The sequence below is a fragment of the Strongylocentrotus purpuratus genome, unplaced genomic scaffold (assembly GCF_000002235.5).
Source record: "Strongylocentrotus purpuratus isolate Spur 01 unplaced genomic scaffold, Spur_5.0 spur5_scaffold_6, whole genome shotgun sequence".
In the NCBI taxonomy this organism is placed as follows: Eukaryota; Metazoa; Echinodermata; class Echinoidea; order Camarodonta; family Strongylocentrotidae; genus Strongylocentrotus; species Strongylocentrotus purpuratus.
In genome coordinates this window covers 24,012,140-24,035,808 of record NW_022145612.1, presented here as the reverse complement: position 1 = coordinate 24,035,808, position 23,669 = coordinate 24,012,140, and the positions used below count along the sequence as shown (strand labels likewise).

The 23,669-nt window shown below is 35.0% G+C and overlaps 1 protein-coding gene across 1 annotated transcript; it reads left to right on the top strand.

The window, feature by feature from the left end:
- The first annotated feature begins 2,956 nt into the window (after positions 1-2,956).
- On the top strand, positions 2,957-22,344 carry LOC105444934. The gene is made up of 17 exons (XM_030972336.1): positions 2,957-3,432; positions 5,353-5,645; positions 6,049-6,311; positions 7,355-7,498; positions 9,257-9,319; positions 9,945-10,054; positions 10,389-10,496; positions 12,023-12,116; positions 13,188-13,318; positions 13,885-13,971; positions 14,219-14,334; positions 14,801-14,879; positions 15,554-15,643; positions 16,114-16,218; positions 16,967-17,125; positions 19,697-19,758; positions 20,332-22,344. Exons 1-17 carry the CDS (start codon positions 3,253-3,255, stop codon positions 20,414-20,416), a joined length of 2,169 nt encoding a protein of 722 aa, XP_030828196.1. The 5' UTR covers positions 2,957-3,252; the 3' UTR covers positions 20,417-22,344.
- The last annotated feature ends 1,325 nt before the right edge of the window (positions 22,345-23,669 follow it).

Here is a 23,669-nt window from a genome sequence, read left to right as displayed (position 1 = left end):
AAACAGGTGATATTTCCCGCTCTCTATGATGATGATGCCTTTGATCAGACGACATCAAGCATCGCCTTGAGGTTCCTCCGATCACCAAGCAACCCATATCGATCACACCTGGTCCTTTGCAGAGCCTCTAGACGAGTTGACAAAGAGTCTAGAGCTCAAAGCAAGACTTTTGGAGAGCCAGAGAGGAATAATGAAAGAGGCAGGTGTAAAAGGATGCATCACTTGATTTTGTTCTCTCAAATTCAATAATCGGTAGAGGTATATTATGAAATATCTTGAATTAATTTTTATTCATACTTATTTCCGTTTTCTCATTTGCTTCTCCGTCCTCTCCGCATTCGCTACAAAAGTTGCATTCTCACTTTTTCTTTCTTTGTTTCTTCATACTTCCTGTTTGCGCCTTCCAAATTATTTCCTTCTTGATGTACAATATCATTATGACAACGTACTCACGAACTCAAGTTTTCGAGTTAGTTTGAAAGTTAATTGCACCATATTCGAGTTTACTGTGTGAATGATATACAGCAGTATGAAATGAAGAGTTGATTTGTTATTCTCAAAATAAGATATCAGTAAAACTTCAACTTAGTATTTATTGTCCATTTCTGGATATTTGATTTTCACTGGTGTCACATTATACAGATTAACATTTACTAATGTATTTACAAAAATGTAGACATTAACAGTGAATACACAAGGTTTAACATATGATTAAGCACAGATTAACAGAGGATCGAATGTTGTTTTATAAACACTTATTCAGAACCAATATTAACCAGTAAATTGGATTGATTAAACGGCCATTTATGTAAACAATCAATATAGGTGAATGATAGGTAATGAAACAAGAGAAAGAAAAAGGTTAGGATGAAAGTTTTGAACCAAAATATGGAAAGGACAGAGAAGCAAAGTGAGGAAACGGAAATCGAATGAATAAATTTAATTCCAGACAGCTCATTATCATTAGGACGTCTCCTGCTTATTGAATGTGAGGGTTCTAAAACACGGCTCATAAATAATCTTCCAATAACGATGTGTTTGTAAGCTACGTACACCTTCTCACAAGTTCAGTTGCGAAGGTTATAGATTAGTCAACCAACTTACCACCACCTGCAAAAATATAAACAAAGCAGATCGTCATAGAAACTGGCGGTCTTCTTCTCTTTCTTCATCCTCTCACTCTCTCTTCCTCCCCTCCCCCTCTCTCTCTCTCTCTCCCTCTCTCTCTCTCTCTCTCTCTCTCTCTCTCTCTCTCTCTCTCTCTCTCACTGCCCTTTCTAATTATCTTGTCTCTGTATACGATCTCTCTATCTCCTCTCTATCGCATCCTCAATGCCTCTTTCACGCCCTATATATCTTTCGTCTGAGTCCCCTCCTTCTCTCTCTCTCTCTCTCTCTCTTCTATCTCTCTTCTCTTTCTCTCTCTATTTCTCTCTCTCTCTCACTCAGGCTCTCTCTCTCTCTCTCTCTCTCTCTCTCTCTCTCTCTCTCTCTCTCTCTCTCTCTCTCTCTCTCTCTTATGATCTCATCTGCATCCACCGTACGTACAAACCTCTTCTCTACTCCCAGTCAATGAATTTCCCGCCTGTCTCTGTCTCGCCCCTCCTCCCATCTGCTCCTCTCCTCTCTGCACGAATTGATGACAGTTTCCGAATATCGTTTTAAAAATTCATGCGATGCCAGCCAACATCTCTATTCTGAGTTACACTTCAATCACGATTGACGTCTAAGGATTAACAAGTGACACATCTGTATCTTGCGAAATAGACGTCTACTAGCTCTCGATCTTATCTCAGTACAAGTTTGATGGAACTTCATTCTTAAACGGTATATTTTTACAGTCATAGAACAAGTATTTAAAAATATCTTGTGCGATGAATTCTTCATTGGATACTGCTGTAGAGCCTTCGACCGGAAAGCATCTAATATGGGTCAACAAAAATATGATGGAACCGATCTACAGGAAGGTAAAGTGAATACATCAATATTACATATTTTGTAATTTGAAAGGTTCATAACATTTTTTATCACCCGGCACGCCCGTACCATTGCAAAACTAATAGAATCAGGCTCAACCGAGAATATCTCCTGTTTTCTTAAATCATGACACGTATTCTTCATATTTTAAGCAATTGGTATTTAGATTATAGACCAGACAGAAGTCATATTTCTGTCTCTCAAAAAAAGACGAAAGAAAAAAAGAACGATACAGTAGATATGTCTTGACCGCAACTTTGTCTACTTTTTCAGTTGCAGGTCGCTCGTCTCGGAACGATTTTTTTTATTGTCCGATGCCTCCCGCGGACTTCTTTGCTCATCAGAGATTATAGAGAAAAATTAAGTTACATTTGTGAAACATTATTATAGTATGCTTGTCAGAGATTTGTTTGACCTGTGTCTTTCTCACTAAGTATTGGTTTCACCCAAGTTGCATGTGCCCCCCCCAACACTCAATCGAGCATCGCCCCTTTAATGATAATATTGGAGGGATTCAAACTGGAAAAGAATTTAAATAAGATTCTTTATCTGTTTTTAGTATCGGCATCATTTAGGATAAGATAATTGGATGATTAATTGACATGCAGTTTGCAGAAGAATAAATCATTATTTTCCTCTTCTTCCTTCTCCTCCTCCTCCTCCTCCTCCTTTTCTCCTTCTCCTTCTCCTTCTTCTTTTTCTTCTTGTACGTATTATCATTTCTATCATCAGTTTAATGATGTTTTTTTTCCATATCATCATTATGATCTTTAATAAGTTTTTTTTTCTGGCTGTAAATATTACTATTTTAATTTATTTATTTTGTACATTTATGTCTGGTACCCCACTGGAAATAAGCTCTCGAGCTTTCGTGGATTATCCTGTTCAACTGATATGTTATTCTTGCATTTTGTTGTATGTTGGAAGCTTGGCGAATAAAAATCAATTAATAAATTAATCGGGGACATTTATTTGCGCCGATTCGACGTGGATAAGAGTTGGCGCTATTCACAAAAGTAGAAAGTTCGGAAAAGTTTTCCAAAACAGCTGATTGAGCGTTCCCAGCAACCGACGCGACGGTCATAGCTGCGCTGGCGACCACCATCAGGAATGCCGATCATGTATGCTGAGCTGTGAAGTTTGTCAAATTTAGAACAGTTTACCCTCAGTTCAGAGAGTTTGGAATACTTTCGAACGCTCAACAATGTTTAAGGGAAATCGGCCCATGATTTATGGTTAGATGGACGTGCTACCGCATTTCAAAACCAATCAATAATGTCCGATTCAAAACCAGCCAGACGTCACGCCTGTAGGCATAACCACGGAGAGTCCACCCGCTCTACCGGGGCGGTGGTGAGGCCTAGGTGGCTTACGGCTTCTGCCTCCACGACCACGGGCGTGGGCACCGCTGGTATACGACGAAGCAATAATGAATATGATATTATTAACAAAGTGGTAAGTTTTAAATCTTGGTACCAATATGATGACACCTTTGAATAACCCTGTATGTTGGAGGGTTGGGTGTCTGGACACTTACCATGCTTACAAACGTAAACTTAATTCTTCTCTTTTGGCTTTTCACTAATTTTTAGTGAGTGCCTTTGCTTTGGATTTCATGAAAAAAATATTCATCAAAATACTGAAATAGCACCAATTCACCAATCATTATCATGAATCGTTTGTAATTGATATTGCCCAATATAAATCTTAACAAATTTATGAAAATTGCTATTTAAGATAAATTGTTTGGATATACAAACTCTCCGGACATTGGGTTTATTCAGAGATTTTTTATTTTAAAAAGATAAATAATTAATGAACAAGTTTGTGCCCTAGCCCATGACAAGTGTTGATGGTTGATGATGGCATTTTTTCTGAGGAGGGGGGGGGGGGGTACTTTTAAAATGTCTTTAATACTTTCAACCAACAAAAGGTCAAAAATCACTTCTCTGAATTATATCAACTACAGGAAAGATGTATTGGTTATGATGACTTATGGATGGTCTTATTAAATGACTTTCCACATAATATGCATTTGCTCTACATTGTAATACCATTATTAATGTTACTGTCAGTCTGTACGTCGGCCCATATAAACATTATATGGCAGTTCTTTGACTTGAGGTCGAGACTGTTCAATTGATACAATTTGTTCACAATGGAGCTTACACATCACATGTAACGATATCCAACCTTTTCTTCAATTCTTGTAGTGTGTCTGTGATGTTTTGATGTTTTGATCTACTGCAATTAAATTACATTTTGAAACATGCAAAGATATTTGAAATAGATCTGACTACAATGCAGGATAACATTTTCAATAAATGTAGATCTAGACAATTCTTGAATATTTTGTTTTGGAGGAAATGCTTCTTTGAATGTTAACAAAATATAGTTGGTCATGTTTCATTTCACCCCCCCCCCCCCCATGGTCACTCTTTGTATAACATGATGAGGGTTTTCTTCAAAGTTGGGCCTCTCTACTGTCAATACAAACTATACAATGCAACAGAGATTTAGTGTTTACACTGTCCTCACGCTATGCAAATATTGACCAGCCATTCAAAGTGCCCATCTTTTCTCTAAAGTGTTTAATGAGTGTACAGTTAAGAAAAGGGACTACTACATCTCTTTTCAGGTCAGTGAAATCTGGGGATGACACGTTTCTGTGTTGTTGGATACTAGGAGATTATTAGATCAGTAATTATGATGTATTTTTAATGGTTGCTGCCTATAATCATAGAAGTAATCTGCACTTGGGAACAGCATTCAACTAAGTAAAGATGATTAAGAAATTTAAGACAAAACACTTGGTTGATCTGTAGTTGTATAAAGTTTTTATGACTGTTGGGATGTTTATTTATATCTAAACTGGCCTAGTAATCTAATTACTACAACAACAAAAAACTCCCTGAAGTTCTTCTGATTCATCATCTATAAGGGGAAACAAATATAGGCATTCATTACTGTACGCTTTTTCTGAAGACAAATCAATATTTCTTTCAAAGTTTTATGTATGCTAATATTTTAGCCTATGATATGACTTGGATTGATTAAACATAGATTTCTGTTGATATCCTCTTAATCGCTGTGTAATTCACACTGCTATTTTGTATGTTTATCACAAAAACAACGAATGTAAAGAATGCTGTGCACATATATATATATATAATATATCATTACTGATGTCTTTAAAAAAAAGAGATATATTGGAGATTGGCTCTGTTTAACACTGGAATATAAATAGAGTAAAAAACAAATGGCAATACATGTCACTTCTTACAAACTGCAGGAAAAAGATTGTTTCAAAATGTGCTATTTGGAAATTCATTTCATTTTAAAACCCTTGTATGAATCTATATTTCTTACAACCAGAAAAGCAAAAAACACAAAAAGTCTACCGCCAGTCGGAAACGTGGAGCATCCCCGGAGAGAAATAGCCCTCATGGATTCCTTCAGCATCTCGTTACCACGGAAACAGCACCGGCATCACGCAGTGATACTCTCTCTCTGTCTCAGCTCAACATCGGTGGCATCAGTCTGGTAGATGAAAGGGGTGATCATGCTGACGCTCTCTTTGTTAGGAGGAAGTCTCCCAGACACGATGTTACTCAGGCAACACTCCATAGGTCAAGTACTGGGAGACCAAAGACTGCTTCCCCAAGCAGGTGCGTGTAGAGAGAGATAGAATCATATTCAGTCAAAGCAGAGCAGACTTTTAAAATAGTTATTAATTTAGTTCAGTTCAACTTGGTCTTGTAAAAAAAAAAAGGGTTTGTTTTTTGTTTTATTTGTCATACAACACCATATACAGTAGTATGTATTTGACAAACAGTACAGTGTATGTTTTTCCTAGAATTCAATCAATTCATTAATTTGTCTTATCCAGAGCTATATGTATAATTGCCATCTATTTTTTATAAATATTCTTACATTTATCTGTTATATAATATATATATACATATATATATATATATATCAAATTTATGTTTTACCGGTAATTAAAAGCATATATGCTTAAAAAAATTCAAAATTACAATTAAATCACAAACATAATTTTCATCTTTGAAGGTCCTCGAGCAAAAGTCCAAGCAGACGCGGAAAGAGGTCACCCAGTCCAAAGAGGTCATCCAGTTCAAAGAGTCGCTCCCCTCTGAGAGCATCAAGCGCTCCTGGCCATCACATATTACCACACAACAGGAGATCTAGCTTGGGTGATTCCATTCTAGATGAGAGGAGGCAGAGCACCCCGTGGTCCATCACTGAATTGCAAGATGATGAGAGGAGTCTACCTGCTACCCCAGATACCAGGGATGATGACTTGACGACTCCAGGTCAGAAGAACAGAAATTGTATTAACCCATTGCCTGCTGGAACCAGGTGGTTCCTGTATGAAGTCTGTAGAGAATGAGAGAATTCAGTAGTCAAGGGGTTAAGGTTCAATCAAAATAATTATTGATGTACCTATTTGTTGCTATATATGATCTGCATTTAGCGAAAGGGTTGTGATACATAAACTGATACATTTCCTATCCTTGCATCATGCATTATGATAATACCAATTGATACATGAGTTATGTAGGTTTGTATGTTTGCTGATTTAATATTTCATAGACCATTGAAATATCTTATTTGAGTGATTTCTTTTTTTGGTTATATTCTTAAAGGTAAAGACCAGTTATGGTCATGCGATTGCATTGTGAAAGAAACGTTGTGGAATCGATCAGAAAAGGTTGATCATCTAGCATCTAGCATCTGCAAGGTTCTAGAATCATCAAAATGATAAGAAATTTGGCCCATTCTTCGTAAAGTTACAAGCACTATACACAGAAAGATGTATATGGGACTACCCTATATCTCTCACAGACCTTGAGAGAAACAAATTTACCAAATATATGAATTAGTAGGCGGTTTCCCGGCAAATTTGTTATCATGTATTAGTCAAAACATATTCTTTCACATGATTGGTAATGAGAGCTTCCATTTCATTTTTTGAAATTGGGGCGTTTCCAATACTGGTCTTTACCTTTAAGGTCTCTGGATATATTTCAAACTTTTATAGCCGTACAAAAGGGCTATTGCATGTATGTGGCCTGATCATACAGTTCATGACCCACTATTCAAAACCTCTGTGTCAGAGGAGCTTTCCATTCAATAGTGTAACACAATTGTAAACGTCTTAAAAAAACTTACATACTCTTTATGATGCATGTATGACTTTACCCTGTCTTACCCTCCTCTTGGTAAAGAATCTTAAGATTATTCTAGAAAATCATCCATAGAACTAGTTTATGTCATACATATTCATGTTTACATTCAATATCATATTCTATCAGATCATTAGTGGTAATGATTTCTTTCATTTATCTTATGCCAGAGGATGTAACCACGGCAACAAATGAAGATGAAGAAGCAGTCGAGAAAGAGGAGCGTGTTTTAAAGGATCCTACTAAAGAGATGATGAGTGTTGATGACAATGACGATGATTATGATACTGATCTGGAAGAATATTTTCCTCCGAGTAAGTCAACTTTATTATTCATTATTTGAGATGACTTCACAATTTTTTTTTCATTGCAAAGTTTTACTGAATATAAGGAAAAGAGGATATCTATATGTAAGGAAGTCACAAAGATAGAATGATGAATTAGTTTCTCTATGTGAAGTGAAAGTTGTATTTAAAGTTGATACTCTAAGCAAATAAATGTCCCTTAATTTGTTACCTACAGCAAGTATATGTTATTTTTAAGTTTTTCAATTACTTAGTATATCACAAAAAAATTCTGTCTACTCTAAATCCTCAATTGAAATGTCAAAAATATCCGCCTCTCTTTGCATAGAAAATCAGTCACGGCGCTGGTCTACTATTTATGACCTCACGTCCGGGAAAGAGTATATTCACGTACCCGGATGTTCCATAGCAAACATGTGCAGAGTGATACGATTTTCTGCATATTTTTGTTTCAAAGGCTGAAAAGTCTAATAAATCATAATTCTATGTACAATTCTTTACCTTCCCCTAGTACTTCATAGTATTAATATCAATTCCCCTTTTAAAAATTATGACATATACATGCCAACGATGTGCTATTAGTCGATATTTTCACCATGTAATTTTTTGTTTTGGTGTTGAAATCGGCCCAGGCACGGAGTGAACAGTAGCTGTCTACCCATGCACAGTTCATTACCATACACTACAGCGATCTCCCGATGGTTTCTTCTGCCTTTTTCCCATGTCTTTCGCCTTCCTTGGCCCTGAAGATCCTTCATCTACCAATTCTGACACCGGTAGTCAGGAGCAAGTCTTTGTTAGTTGTTTTTCATAGCTGGCAACGTCACTTTCATTCTCTTGCAATTGCCGATAAACATATAACTAGCGCACGTACGTTCCATCACAAGCAAGCAGCGCCTAGAGCAGCGGCTTGGTCTTACCTCCCGATTTTGCTCGCTTCACGAACGTTCATGCAAGAGCCGCATCGATCACTCGCCAAAATATTATAGAGGAAGCGCGCTTGCATGATCTCGTTCAAGTTTGATATTTTACAACATAAAATGTTTAACTGGTACTGTATCCTTTTTTGAGGCAGTCACACACATCTATGATAAGTACTATAATAGTTATAGACTTATTCGCTTTACAAAACTGCTCCTGTACCTTATCTGATGACAATATAATGCATCCGCCTATTCATACGTGCACGATTTAACTTTAATTCCTAAGCAGTAAACTCGTCTTAAATCTCTACCAAATAGGTGAATATGAGGATATAAAAAGAAATCAGCGACTGGAAAATGTTGCTTCATTATTCTTCATTCAAATGAAAACAGAAAATCCATCAAATATACTCCTTACAACAACAAATCTAAGCTCTGACAGGATAGCATTTACGTAGGGATATCACTGCCATTCACTCTCACTGAGCCCATGAGTCCCGTTCGTGACGTCACGGATAGAGGCCCGACTCTACGTGCACTTCTGGGTTTCAGACTTAGATATTTTTGTAGAGTTTACTTGAATAAATTCATTATTCTAAACTTGTTTTGTCGGGTGGACACCATTTGGTGTTATTATGGGGGTTAAAAGCTTTCTATTTATATAATTATCTCAGTATTTGGGATTGTCTTAGAGTATCAACTTTAAAAAACATATGTAAATGCAGAGATTAAATTACCAGCAATCATATCATCATTCTATTCATTGTTGTTACCATTCGTTGTGTTTAATTCCAAAGTTTAACATCCATGTTATTGTATATATGTTCTACTGTTTACACTCCAGAACCTCGAGTTATACGTGATGCATCAGGCAGGCAAGTTTACATGCAGAAGTGCAAAGAAGAAGGTAATTCACAATATTGTTTACCTGTATTTGGTACAAGTATAAGAAATATAGCACTGCAGGATTTATTATTTCATTAAGTTTATAAGTTTTAAATCATCTGCAACTTTGTGAATTTGTATTATATAGCAAACATCAAATATATGATATAGATCTCAATGATCCTTTAATTGATTTTTAAAATAATTTTCACTATTTTCATTGATGTAACAGTAAAGTCTAAATATATATGTAGTGATCACCTGTTGAAAGAAAGATTCCAAAATACAAACATATAGGAATAAGCATGTTTCCATGCAACAAAAAATATAGCACATAAATTGAACATATCAAATGGACTGAACATTTACTCTTCCTTGCGATAAAACTAGTCAATATATACACCTGTGGCCACCTGTCTACAAATACCACAATTTTTGTATCCCTTAAAAATAGTCTCTCATTGAAACATGTACTAAAGGAACCTGAACATCAGACCACCTGCCTGTAAAGACCACTTTTTTTGTCCCCCTTGGATGGTCTTAATAGACAGGTCTCAATGTATCTCACCTTTCTCCACCTCAGATTGACCATCAATCTAGATGACCTTATTCATTTATTTGATGGTACTCTTCTCTTTTTAATAAAGGTGTTGACCCGGCATCATATGTTCTGAGACATTTGACAGACCCAGCCTTTCAGCTGAGGCATCGATACCTCGACGCACAAAACATTGTCCCCCTCACCAAAGCTATGAAGGTAGGAATGGATACTAAACATGGGAATATGTTGATGTTAAGGATTTTTTGATGTAAATCTATCATTCTACTGCTTACCATACGATCCAACAGTGATCCAATAATGTAGTTCATATAGGCTTGAAATGTAAATATATATAGTTTTCATGTGTTGATATAATGTGTGTGCAAAATTAAATGATTTTTAGAGGAGGTCATCGTGTGTAATAAATTTAACGATAACACAGGGGTCCAAGTTATGAATGATGTCATTAGGTTCATATCAAATGTTTCTGTTTATGAATATTTCTATGAACTTCATTTTAAAGTTTTTAAAATGTTGTTTTATTTCACAGAATAATTCCATGATAGAGACTCTAGATCTGTGTGATAACCATTTACTGGATGACAGTGGAATTGCTATTGCCACCATGCTGGAAAATAACGTCAATATCACCAAAGTTGTGAGTATAGCTAATCCACTTGATATCACCTCGTCTTTATGAGTATGACAGATGTGCCGATGCATATAGTGCAAACAAATACAAATACCATTTTAAACAATATATTCACAATATTTCACAATTTTACTCAAATTCTAGATTCAAGATTCAAGATTCAAGATTCTAAAAGAGTTTATTCATCAAATGATTAGCAGCCAAAGGCTGAATTGCACATTTGTTACATTTAAAGATATACAAAATAAATTATTGAAAATAGATACATACAAACAAAATTGCAAAGTGCACGTTACAAACCAATAGTAAATGTTAAAATTTTAAAAAGTGATGAGTGGCAGTGGGCATTCTCGTGGTGATGGGCACACATGTCCAGGAGGTGGGCCCCTTCCCCTTCAAAAAAAAAAAAATTCATCAAATGACCCCCCTCCCCCTATAACAATAACTAGATCCGATTGCTGAAAGCTATACAAAAAGGGGATTATGCAAACTTCGCAAAACACCAAAAAACAAAAAAAAAAACAACAAAAAACACACACTCAAGGACCCACTAACACACCCCCAATGACGAAGACACAAACCGCACACGCAGCACTCAAACACATACAAATCAGATAACAAGCGCACAAAACAATATAAAGCGAGGAGCAGAGCTGGGAGAGCCCGGTTAAAGCCAAGGTGACCGAGACCGGTCATGCTTCCCCAGTTCCGCTTCCCAACACGGGAATTACTGAATAATGCACACAACACACCACACTCACTCAGAAATATAAAAGGCATAACAAGTCAACGCATGAACAGGCAAAACAAAAGGCAGACAAAAACACACCCCTCACAGCTTCCAGCAACCGGAACAAGAGCTATGAATAAATTAAGATTAGATCCCACCAACAAAGAAAGGGCGCCCATCACCCAGAGAATGCCCATGCATATACAACCAGCAAATACACAATTGTACATAGGAGAAGAACATAATCATAAAAAAATAGACTATATATTGTTTAAAATGCGAACAAGGTACGGAAGAGCACTATTTTGAAATCTTAACGTTTTACATTTAAAAGTGTCATATTTGTTTGAGTTTCTCAAATCGTATCTATTTTCTCTTTTAACCGGTAACCAATCATTAAAAACAGGGTGTTTTTCTAAAGATATTACAAAATGTTCACAGAGTTGTTTTCTTCTTGCTTCAAGATATACATTTTCCCAAAAGTTAACTAAACTATTGGACAAGTTCTAAATTCATTTCATATGTTACCTGTAGAAAAATATTAATGACAAAGTGGAGATGTGTGAGATAGGAAAGAAAGGCTTAACTCAAGCCAATGTTGGTCTTTTAAAAATAATATGTAACATTTAATATAATAAAAACAGTAAACCTGCATTGCATACTTTGCCAAGTGTGCCCCAGAATAGTTTTGTTGGTTCATCTATATGAATGAGGATTCTTGCAATGGTGGATGGTGCAATTCATCTACCGGTAGCTCATTACCAGATTCTGATAAAGCAGTGGTTTTATGTTTGGTTTCCAGGACATTTCCCACAATCTGATACGAGGGAGAGGGATTACCGCCTTCTCTAACATGCTGGAATCCAACTACACATTGAAGACCCTTTGTCTGCGAGGTGAGCTTTTATCAGCCTTCAATCATTTGGTGTTTTCACTTAAAAGCATATGTCTACTCATCACAGTGGACCATACGCACTTTATCTGGTACTCCTTTAGCTCCTCGATCTCAATAGGCATCATGCTGAACCATCCATCCCCATATCTAGATGCTGCCAAAACTTGGTGGCAGCTAGAGCATTCTCAACTTCTGCTCCCAAACCGTGGATAATAATTATAGTGCTTATATAGCGCCTTACACTTACTTTATCAGAAGTCTCTAAGCGCTCTACAAATAATGCAGCATATATGACTTTAGCAGTGCAGCTATTACGCGCGCTGCGTTTCAAGAAATAAATTCCTACCAGGTACTCATTTACTTCACCTGGGTGGAGTGTGGCAAATGTAGATCAATGTCTTGCCAGAGGACATTAGTGCCGCGGCGGGACTCGTACCTACCATTATTTCTTATGGCAAAGAGCAATCTCTCACCATCAAAAAAATATTTATGAACTCACATCTCCTATAATAATAATATTAATATTTAGCTTTTATATAGTGCTTAATACAAAATGTCTCTAAGTGCTTTACAAATATACAGTGTACATACATGTACAGATATAAGCACATTTGAACATATGAAAAATGCACTATATAAATACATTATTATCATCATTACCATATGATTTTCATATTACTCATCCATATCATGCTTCCGTTATTTTCTGATGATTCGAGCAAGGTTTTATTCACAACTATATTCATTGACATCTCAGTAGTTAGACCACTATGTACACCGTGATCTTGGAACCAGAAGGTCTTGGACTACAGCCAAAGTCAAACCATCTTGGATTGGGCTTACTCATTAATTTGTATAGTTTTGAAACTTATACATTTTTTAGATTGTATTTAAAGATCATGCGTGAGGTGTTGCTAAAAAAGTTTGATTATTGTATAGTACGTTCAGAATAATTTCTTAGGTCCAATACGTATGATATTTACCTTGCTCTACCATTCTTGAGTCTGGATCAGGTAATCGTTGATACGCTAAAGTCTCATTGTCATTCTTTCTGCTTCATCGATCCCACCAGCAAATCACCTGACCGATAAGGATGCCATCCCCTTGGCAGAGGCACTGAGGAACAATGCCACACTCACAGAGCTTGACTTGAGTTATAATGAACTAGGAGAGATGGCTGGGGTACATCTTGGATCAGGACTTGTAAGTTGGATCTACTGATGCCCACAATAATTGGATAGTTTTTTTTAGTTTATATAGGGTTTACAACCTGTAAATTCTTTAGAGATGTTAGTTCACCCACAGTGTATGATTAAAAGTAACATTGCATATCTTAGGTCTCCTGTACATTTAAATATATTTGTGTATTATCTTTACCCAGAAAATGAATTTGTGGATGGCAATTTGTGTTTTTCACTTATATTTACTGCATTATGTAAGATGAAGCATATTTGTTTTTAAATAAGTATAGCATTTACACTGCAACCTAAAATCATTGTATTTTCTCACATTCCTGCGTTTCCTGACCTAAAATAACAATCGAAGTTTCTATGATTTTTCAAGTGCAGTTTTAATGCAAACTTTGGTCAGCACAGTCGAGTGGCGCATTTGCACTACTCACCTACAAATTGGTATAAGCAAACTTTTTACATTTTTTAATGGGTTTTTCCAGTAGTTATGGTAGTAAAAAAAATTGATGATTATCAAATTAGTGTTTGGGCTGTGTAAATGGGGGTAATGAGCCTATATTTTTTTCATTTCCTTGGCAGGCGGTGAATGATGGATTAAATTACCTAGATCTGAGATGGAATGCTGTAAGGAACAAGGGCATTGCAGCATTGGCTAATGCACTCAAGGTGAATACATTTATTTTAAATTATTGCTAAGCAACAACTGCACTATGAGGACCAGAAATGTCTCGTAACCAACAGCAGCCAAACTTTTTATATACCCATGTATCATGTGCCCTTTGTAATGTCATATGATACAGACAGAAAAGTGTAATTTTCATACTGTTTTTGTTTTGAATACCAATCAAAATAGATTTGTTTCTATCACATCAACTTTCTGTATTCATCCACCTGTTTTAATGCTTTTCTGCAGGTCAACACTATTCTTGAGGTTCTCGACCTTTCAAATAATGGCATGTCAGTCCCAGGATGCATTGCACTCATGAGAGCACTCAAGCTGAATACAGGTCTTCGAATCCTAAATCTAAGGTATATATGCTAAATTACACAACTCTTTTATCAGATATGGAATGTTTCAATTATTTGTTGGTGATAGTAGCTTTAAAGAGATCACCAATACTGCTGAAACTCAAATTTGGAGAAAAGCAAGGCCAAGAATTATGTGAAATTTTAAAATAAGATAGCGTTTTGAGACATTGCATGGAGAGACTTTCAGTGCGATTTTGATTTTCTTACACGTGTCAGGCAGAAGAAAAGCTACTGCAAGAAGGCAAGGAAGATATTTGCCTTCCCAATCAAATGGCAAAGAAGAAAATTAGAAAATTAAGAGGAAAGGAGAGTGAAAGAGAGATATAAGAAATGGAAGAAAGGCAGAAATAGACAGTATGAGAAGATAATGGAACCACTTCTCCTACTTGGACAATTAATTTTCTCCCTAGCATTCTATCAATTTAGTTTAAAACCATCATTAGTCTCATCTCTTTTTCTCTTTCAGTTATAATCATATCAATAGTATAGGAGCCCAGAAGTTATCCATCGGAATCAAAAAGAACACCCGCTTAGCAGCACTCTTGGTAAGCTCACTTTGTTGTTGTTGTTTTCATAATGAATGCACTGTTGTTTGTTGCCATCACTTCTATTCTGCATAAACTCACGTCCAAAATATTTGCTGAATTATACATTTTATTTTCTGAAAAATTGTTCTATGAATAGTGGATTTACTACCATGAAGACATTTTTTTAAAAGCACATTTATTTTATTCACCCTCCATTTTACATTTTTTTCGCTCCCAAAATTCTGCTAGATTCCCATGAGTGTTAAGACTTAAACTTGTCGACACCATTTACTGGTTCTCATGGATTATCAAAAACAAGAAGTAATATTCTGGCAATATTACTGAATGTTTATATTGTATCTGCTTCCCTTGTTAAATCTATATATATGATAATACTGAAAAATATTAATAATACCTGTTTCGGTCTTAGCTTTTTGTTAGTAGAAGTTATAAAAGAAATTTGTTTTAAAGCCTATCTGCACTAGTTTGGCTGGGAGGGATCAGACCTCCCTGCATGAGTGCATGGTCACTGACAAGTGGTTATCTCATCAAATCAGCTCTCAATTAACATAAGAAAAAGGGGACCATGGGGGATCAACAGTCACCGCTTAGGCATTGTTTGCTATATAGAGGGCGCAAGTACCTATAAGTAGTGCAGTAGGGCTTTAAGTTGAACCATTTCTTCTTTACAGCTTACTTCGAATCCCGTTGGAGATGAAGGAATGGTGGCACTGTGTAAAGCTTTCAAACTGAATCCCACCTTGAGATTGGTAGCACTGCAGGTAAGCCAACATCTAGCTGTCCACCTGTATCTTGTCCTTTCCTATTTCACCAACATCACCATCGTGACCACAACCACCAAGTTTTTGTCAAAATTCTATGAATTGAAAAGTATATGTTAAGTGCTTTAAGAATTTTATTAAATGGAAATGGTAATTATCCACTGTATTGTCTAATTTAATTATGTCATTATACTTGTTGGCTGAACTGTTATAATTTTGGTTATGTCATGACATGTTATGTTGTCAATCATCCATAAAATTCTTTTCAATTTTGTAACAGACATCTTTTAAAAAAATTGTATTTGTTGCTTTTGATAGAGAAATTCACAAAACATTTTCTGAAAAATACGTATTTTGCAAATGCATGCCAAGTTTCACATTGGAATCCTTTAGCGATTCTCAACTTATTTCTTTTCCCTTGGTCGTAAAAGTCAGATGAAAGCTGCTTTCTATTATTGTTTTTTCTGTAGAACATCCCGATGCCTTTGATTATTCATCAGAAGATTCGGGATGTAATGGAGTCTAAGGATATCCATGTTCTCAAGCTGGATGTAGATGGACATAAACGCAACGTAGTAAGTCTGCGGATGTGAATTTGACCTTAGGCCTGTCCTCATTAGCTCGAGTTTGCCAAATAACCCGCTATTTTAACTATCCCTATCGCAAATTAGCCAGTTAATTTGCGTCTTCAACAGCCCACAGTTGCAATTAGCAGTATATTTGGTCGAGCAAAAACCCCAAGAAATCTTGGTCTTGTTTCCAAAATATTTCGCTATTTGGGAAATAGCTGGCTAATTTGCAACCGTGCGAGCTAGTTTGTGATGAGCTTATCGATCTGGTGTATGAAGACGCAATTTCGAGCTTCGGGATAATATCCTGTGTCTGAAAATAATGGGTTATTTGGCAAACTTTCATTATCATATTTGTTCATGGCTGGACATTTGTTGTAAGAAATGAAGCAACTTTGGTTTTAATTTGAAAAAAACAAAAGAGTTCTATACACAAAATACCCAACTTTATATAATACATCTGTACTATGTAGAGCTGTTCAAACTTGGCAGAATATGGCTTATTTACCCTTCCTAAGTCAAATTGTACATTAGTCAAACTATGTTTTGCAGTCTCAACAGATTTAACTTTATGCTTCCCATTTCCTATCTTATGCCACAGAAATTAGTGAATATGCACAGGACCGATATCTGAACAAGCCTTAAAAGTAACCCTGTCTACCAATTGTAGAGCTGCGCTGAGTGTTAAAGAAAGTTGATGGAGACACAAAGACAATCTATTTACTCTCATCAATCTCTCTTGATCCCATTCTAGCCTCCAAGTCACATAGCAGCCATGGTCGATAAGTTCATCTGCGACAACCAGTCTAGGATCTTGAGCCATTGTCTAGCACAGGACATTGAAACGACTGGAAACCTGTCGGTTGTTCAGATCAAGAAGGCTCTGTGGGACTCTGGACTGGATGTCAGTGAAGTAAGTGAAGTAGTGACTCTGTACTGGTATGTTGTGTCTTTTGTTTGTTGGTGGAGAACAATGTGTTAAAGGGATCCGGTAACTTTGTCTCAGATTCTGAAACAAAATTCTGGATTTAGCTCATGATGCAATGATAATTATAAACCTTTAGGTCAGTCAGGAACCCCATGACTTTTACAAGCCGATCGCATGTCTGATTATCAAGATATTTATGATTGGAATTACAAATTTTGAAATCCGTTCGCCTGACGGTTTTCATAACACTAAGGTCTATTGGGGAAAACGAGTATGGTAAAACCGGTCACTCAAAGATTTTTACTTTTTTGAGGCACTCCTTGATCATTTTAAAGCGCAATTTTTTTAGGGCTTCAATATTACACCATATCACAGACACTGATAACATGTAGGGCCGTGTATCTCAGTTTTAACATTGTTAAACGATCCCTTTAATGCTTAGTATTGAACTGAGGGTGATTGGTATAGTAAAAATAGTCGGTGTGAATAGCTTCTTGACTTCTGAATTCTCTCACTCCATGTAGACCAAATATAAGAACGCCTGGTAGACAATGGATTACAAACCGAGTTAATTATATTATACGGTTGTGACATGGCATATCTTTTTATCATAATGACCTATGTTGTACAGATCAAATTCATGTTGACTGGTAACACGTGCTCACTGTACTTCACCCTTACCCTAAATCTAATGGGGAAATGTAATTGCAACCCTATAAACCTGGGGCCATTTCCAATTTAGTATGTCGATTAAGTTAGCATTTTACTTAAAACTTTGCTTGGCTAATTTCTATCTCTAAACTTGTATTCAGATCATATCTGAGCATTTTACTTTTAAAGCAAGTCGACTATAAGGCAAAATACTTACTGATAAGCATTGTGACGTCACATGGTCAATCCAAAATTATTTGTAATTAACGCGTTGCATTCAATGCGATAACTGCGTATGATGACCATATGCCTGCCAATCAAGACCTCCAAAAGCTTCAATTTAATACTACAGTCGGCCAAGTATTTTATCTAAGCCAAAAACTAAGTTTTAAAAAAATCAACTACAAAAAAAAAAAAAAAAAAAATCATATTTCTGACATAAGTTTTTAATTGAATACCAGCCCAGGGGGGTGTTTCACAAAGATCCTAAGTCAAACTTAACTCTAAGTTGGACTTCAATATTATGGAGAACCTATTTTGATCAAACAAAGATGATTTTGTCATTTAAATTGTATATTTTTTCAAATTCCACACTCAGTTTTTCATTATCTGTGTAGCGCCCTCTGCAACAAAACTCAACTATCTTTTGAAGTGTATGGGTATTTTGTTCATATAAAGAGTGGTATGATGTAAGGGAATTCACTTTGATGTTATGATCTGTGGGTTCAATAAAGGGGCAACTTTCGAAAATATGATAACATGATATATAGCTAGAAGAAATGATGGTAGCTTTTATTTTTATATGGTGTTTTTTTGTTGTTGTTTTTTGGTTGAAAAGAATTTGATACGTTATTTCGATTTCAATTTCACAAGTTACTGGTATAGGAGACCAGTTATCTAACATTGACTAATAAACAATATATTATGCAGGTATTTTTTTGAAGTGTGTAAAGTGTGTAATGGAAGGTTGAGCCAAAGTGAATAACCTAAAATGCAAGGTTGAATCATTTTTCTGCAGGTTGTACTTTAAATTTTTTTATTTTAAAGATATTATTGTTACAGATACATTCTTGAATTTGATAAGCCTAGTGAATATACTAAATGTAAGCGAGTGCAGATATGCTTCAATTTTCCAAAACCTCATATTGACTGTATTTGTTTTTATAATGCAGTATGAAGTGTGGTTCTCTTTGCTCGCGCGGTACCTTATTTAAGTTTTTTGTCGTGTTTTAACCATGTTGGGTAGAAATTGAACTACATGTATAATGCAAATTATTAGAAAACTGTAACTGTTTTCAAATTTACTTGAAAACTGTGCCACACATAATAGGCCAAGACTGAGTAGGCTAAGACCGTTTTTTTGTGTTAATAACAAATATGTATTATTTTCATTTCGACATCATGCTCCATTTGTCTAGAATAATCTACCTACTGAAATACAATCAATCATTTTGTTAAATACATTTAAAAGAAAATTGAAGAAATCTCTGTTAAAATACATTTTAATACATTTTAATTATACTGCATCCTGTGTATGGTTTGTGTAGGTATATTATTGTTATTATTTTTTTAATTTTTTTTTTTTTGGGGGGGGGGGTTGTCATTTGTTCATATTTATCAGAAAATTATATTTTACACTGATTTTTATTTATGAATTCAAAATGATGTCAAACATGTATTTTAATACACTTCATGTTTGCTTTGCTTGTTTGGCCGTCAGAACACAATCCCCACTTGCTTTTTGTATGGCCATCCTAATACTAATTTGTTCTCTATCATACCATATATTTTTTAACACTGATATACACACCCCTTTATCTATTTCATGTATTTGCTGGAATGGAAATAAACGAATTGGATTGAAGTTGTGATTTATGTTAATCATTCTTGTTTGTGTACCTTTAGGAGCAGCTAGATACAGCACTCAAACAAACCAAAGTGATTCAACACAGAGCTGTGCCATATAGGTAGGTATCTCAAATAGTTTGTCATATAGCAGAGTAGGGTAGGTTGTTAATATGAATATTTGTATACAGGGAAAAGCAAAATGGCATTTAATTTATCTTTCCTTTGTGAATTAGCTTCTTTTTCCTTCATCTTTTCATTTTGCAGACGTGACTAACAATTAAAAAAAATACACATACCATACACAAAGTTACGTTTTGCAAAAATCAGAGTAGCCTCGGAAGCCGAAGGGAACAGTTCTTCTGTTTTTGTGCAAGAAATAAAAGAAAGATTTAAAATTAGAGTGGACTCAGTGGAGATATCTTAATAGCAGACATAACAAAGGCAAAACAGATATGGAAAAATATAACGAACATCATCTTTCTCTGTCTATACCATAAGGAGTGAATTCTCTGCGACATGTTTGTAAAAAGCTTCATTAGAATGGAATTGACATGAATGGCAGTTAAAAGCAGACTTTACAGATCATGCACTATAGTTCAGTGATCGCTTGCTTGGAATATTTATGTAGGGCGATGATGGTAATTGTCACCCTTGAAAACTTTTTCTTTTTCTATATTATAATTTAATTTCAGACCCATGTTGGATGGCCTATCTGCACTGCTCATGTTACCGAGCTGGAAGGCACCTACAAGCAGAGCGACAAGTAGGATCACTTAATTTTTAAAGACTCCCTTCCCCACTTGTTTTAAGAACATGTATCTTCCCGTCTTTCTGCCTAGTGATTTATGGAGTGTGAGCGAACTTAATCATGCAAGCTACTGCTACACATATTTTCAGGTTTGGGGTCGCACATTGCTATTATTAATGGTGAGATCAGTTACATTTATGCTACGCAGTCAGGTCTTGTGCACCAACTCCGCTCTTTCAGAAGCCTTAATGCACCAAAGCATATTTAAGTATATCAATGACATTTTCAACCTTGAAACTGTGTTTACTGGTACTTGTACATTCCTGCCTATGTTTTAGCCTGTATTCACACGCACCTGACTTATTTCTATAACATCCTTATTTCCTTGCCTGGATTATGAAAACTTATATAATAGTGTTTTTGCTACAGAGATTATACAAAATGATGCATGCGAAATGGGTTCATTATAAAAATCTATCCACACTGGAGTTGAGGCTTTATGCATCCATCACACAAAGCCATTAGGCTTTGATAGATAGGTGCACATACAGCCCCAACAAGAGCTAATATTAGAGCTGATAGATCCTGTAATGAACGAATGAAACATGCATCATTTGTTTTATACAACAAAACTCCTAGATCCTTATTATTTGTTGTAAAATAAATAAATTTCTAATTTTTTGGGGTCATTATCGTTCAAAAATAAAGCCCAAGTTTAATATGCTTACTTTAACCCATAAACAATAATATTATAAGCCCATTAACCTCTACATGCACTGCTGCACATTGCATAATTAAAAATTGTTAGATAGTCTCAGTAAATGAATGACACATTTTTAATACTTCGTTTGACCAATCATTTGATTAGGATCTAGATGTGAGTTGTAAAGTTTTATTTATTTTCATGCTGTTTTAAAGTGAGTATACTTTGTTCCATGTATGACATTCAATTCTTGAATGTTGGTTCCTTTACTTAATCTCTCATGAAATATGTACTTTACCTTGAATAAATGTGCCAGAAGTATTTGAGAATGTGCCATAATGAAAAGCTAGAATTTTTATTTGGTACCTCACCTTCATTATATTCATTTCATTCAAGTTTGCTCTGTGTGTATTTAACATTTGTGTATGAGGCATACAGTAAAAGAGAAACTTCCAGTTTAAAGAAGAGAATGTAAATGCGTTTTATTCATCATTTCCTTTTGGGTGTGGGGATACATTAATAAAGTTGAATTATAAGAAATGAAAGAGGAATTACATAACATGAAAAGCCAGGGGTTACAGCCATGTAGTAAGGTACATTTGTAGGAATGTGTACAGTCTTACAAAAGTACTAAATCTGTTGAAAAAAATATTGTCTGTGATACTAATACTCAAATTTTAACTAAACTAGAGAAAAATGAAATGATAGGTTTTCATGTAAAAAGGGAAGGTAAACAAAACAGAAAGTGCCATCAAAGGTTACCATATATGTCATTTCATTTTCTACTATAACACTGGGGTTTTCTTTTCTGATGTTTTTTTAATTTCATATGAAACTTGTACTCCTACTTAATGACAAACATTGTTGCCCATGAGAATTATGAGAGTATATGTCTTGCCATTTGTATGCTACCAAGCTGATTATACAGTTGTCAGAAATGTGAAATGTTGATTGATACTCAAAGAATATTTTGTTTGAGTTTTAGCTTTACTGATTGATCTGGTTGTAGTTTCGTACTGTACATTTGCATTCTTTGATTGAATATATTATCCCTTTTTTTTATATATAGAAAGAGATGTATACATGTATTTTTGATGATGGGTTGTGAAACAATAATATAAGATAAGATCAAAGTGTAATGAGTGGCAATTTTTAAAGAATGAAGGGAAATTTGATTAATTGATTTTGCTTTTTAGTAGACAAGATTAATCTTAACCTTGATTTTCATTGAATTGAAAACACAATTGCAAACACCTTCATGAAATTGATCAATTTTAACTTTGCACAGACCTTTCATTTAATCCAAATACGATTTTCTATGTAAGATAAGGGTTAAAAATGCTGTAGATTTGATTGCCAAACATTATTTTCAATTTTGACTTGAGCAATATAAATGTCAGTTACCGGTAGTTTTTCATTTCAACTCTTGATGAGAGAATGGGATGAGAAAAAACTGTGGTGTCTTTTGTGACCCTTACACAATATTCTTCCATTTTGAATGAAGGAGCTAAGCTTGATTATCTGTGTGTGAAAATGAATGGATACAATTCTGATTGTTTAGTGGTATGTTTTCAATGTATTTGATATATTGATAGTGTGTGTGAAGCTACTTTCAGGAAACATGGTTCCAGGGTATTACCAATGTATTAATTTTACCAAAAATCGAAAATTCAGTCGCTAGAGTTATAAAACCTAGTCATGTTTTCATTTGTGTGTATAGTATGACTTTTTTAAAGCAAATTGTTGATATCTTACATTTTTAAAAGCAGATCTTATAATTTCTTAATCTTAAAAAGCAATATATATATTTCTTTTAAGTGGGCTGAATCATACAAATATGTTGTCACTTAAGATTTGAAATATATTGAGGTTGCCTTCAGTACTACTACATTTGTAACTATTCGTATATCCTTATTCCATTATATTATTAGCATATGTTTAATGTGTTCTCATTTTTTAAAATCGAATCATGACTGCATTATTGCAAACTTTCTTTTGGCTTGAAAATGGAGCTGATAATCCTGTACATGTACCAGTAAATTTATATTTATGGTTACTTTTACTCAATGAAAACATAAAAGTTTTACTCATAAACTTCCTACACGCTAATTAAGATTCGACGCTTGATGATTTTTTTTGTTGAAACATTAAGAACATTCACATAAAATACAGGCATGAAATAGCAGCATATGTGTAGAAAATGAACTCTAAACCAAAATGCATTCCAGAAAAATAATACTTATTTATATGAACTCGCTTGCATTCTCCCTCTCTCTCTCTCTCTCTCTCTCTCTCTCTCTCTCTCTCTCTCTCTCTCACACACACAATTAGATGTAGAGAATTGACTCTAAATTCGTATTGTATTCCAAAGAAATAATTCTATCACTATTTTACATGAACTTGCTTGCTCTCTCTCTCACAACTAAGTGTGATTAAAATGTCATATTTATGCTTTGAAATTTAGGTTTAAGGTTTATGTTTCAGATCTATGATTGTTGTGTGGGTTTATAATAGTTGCAGTTGTTATGAAGTGTCGGGAACAAATCTAAGACTATACATTACTATGTCACATATTGGTC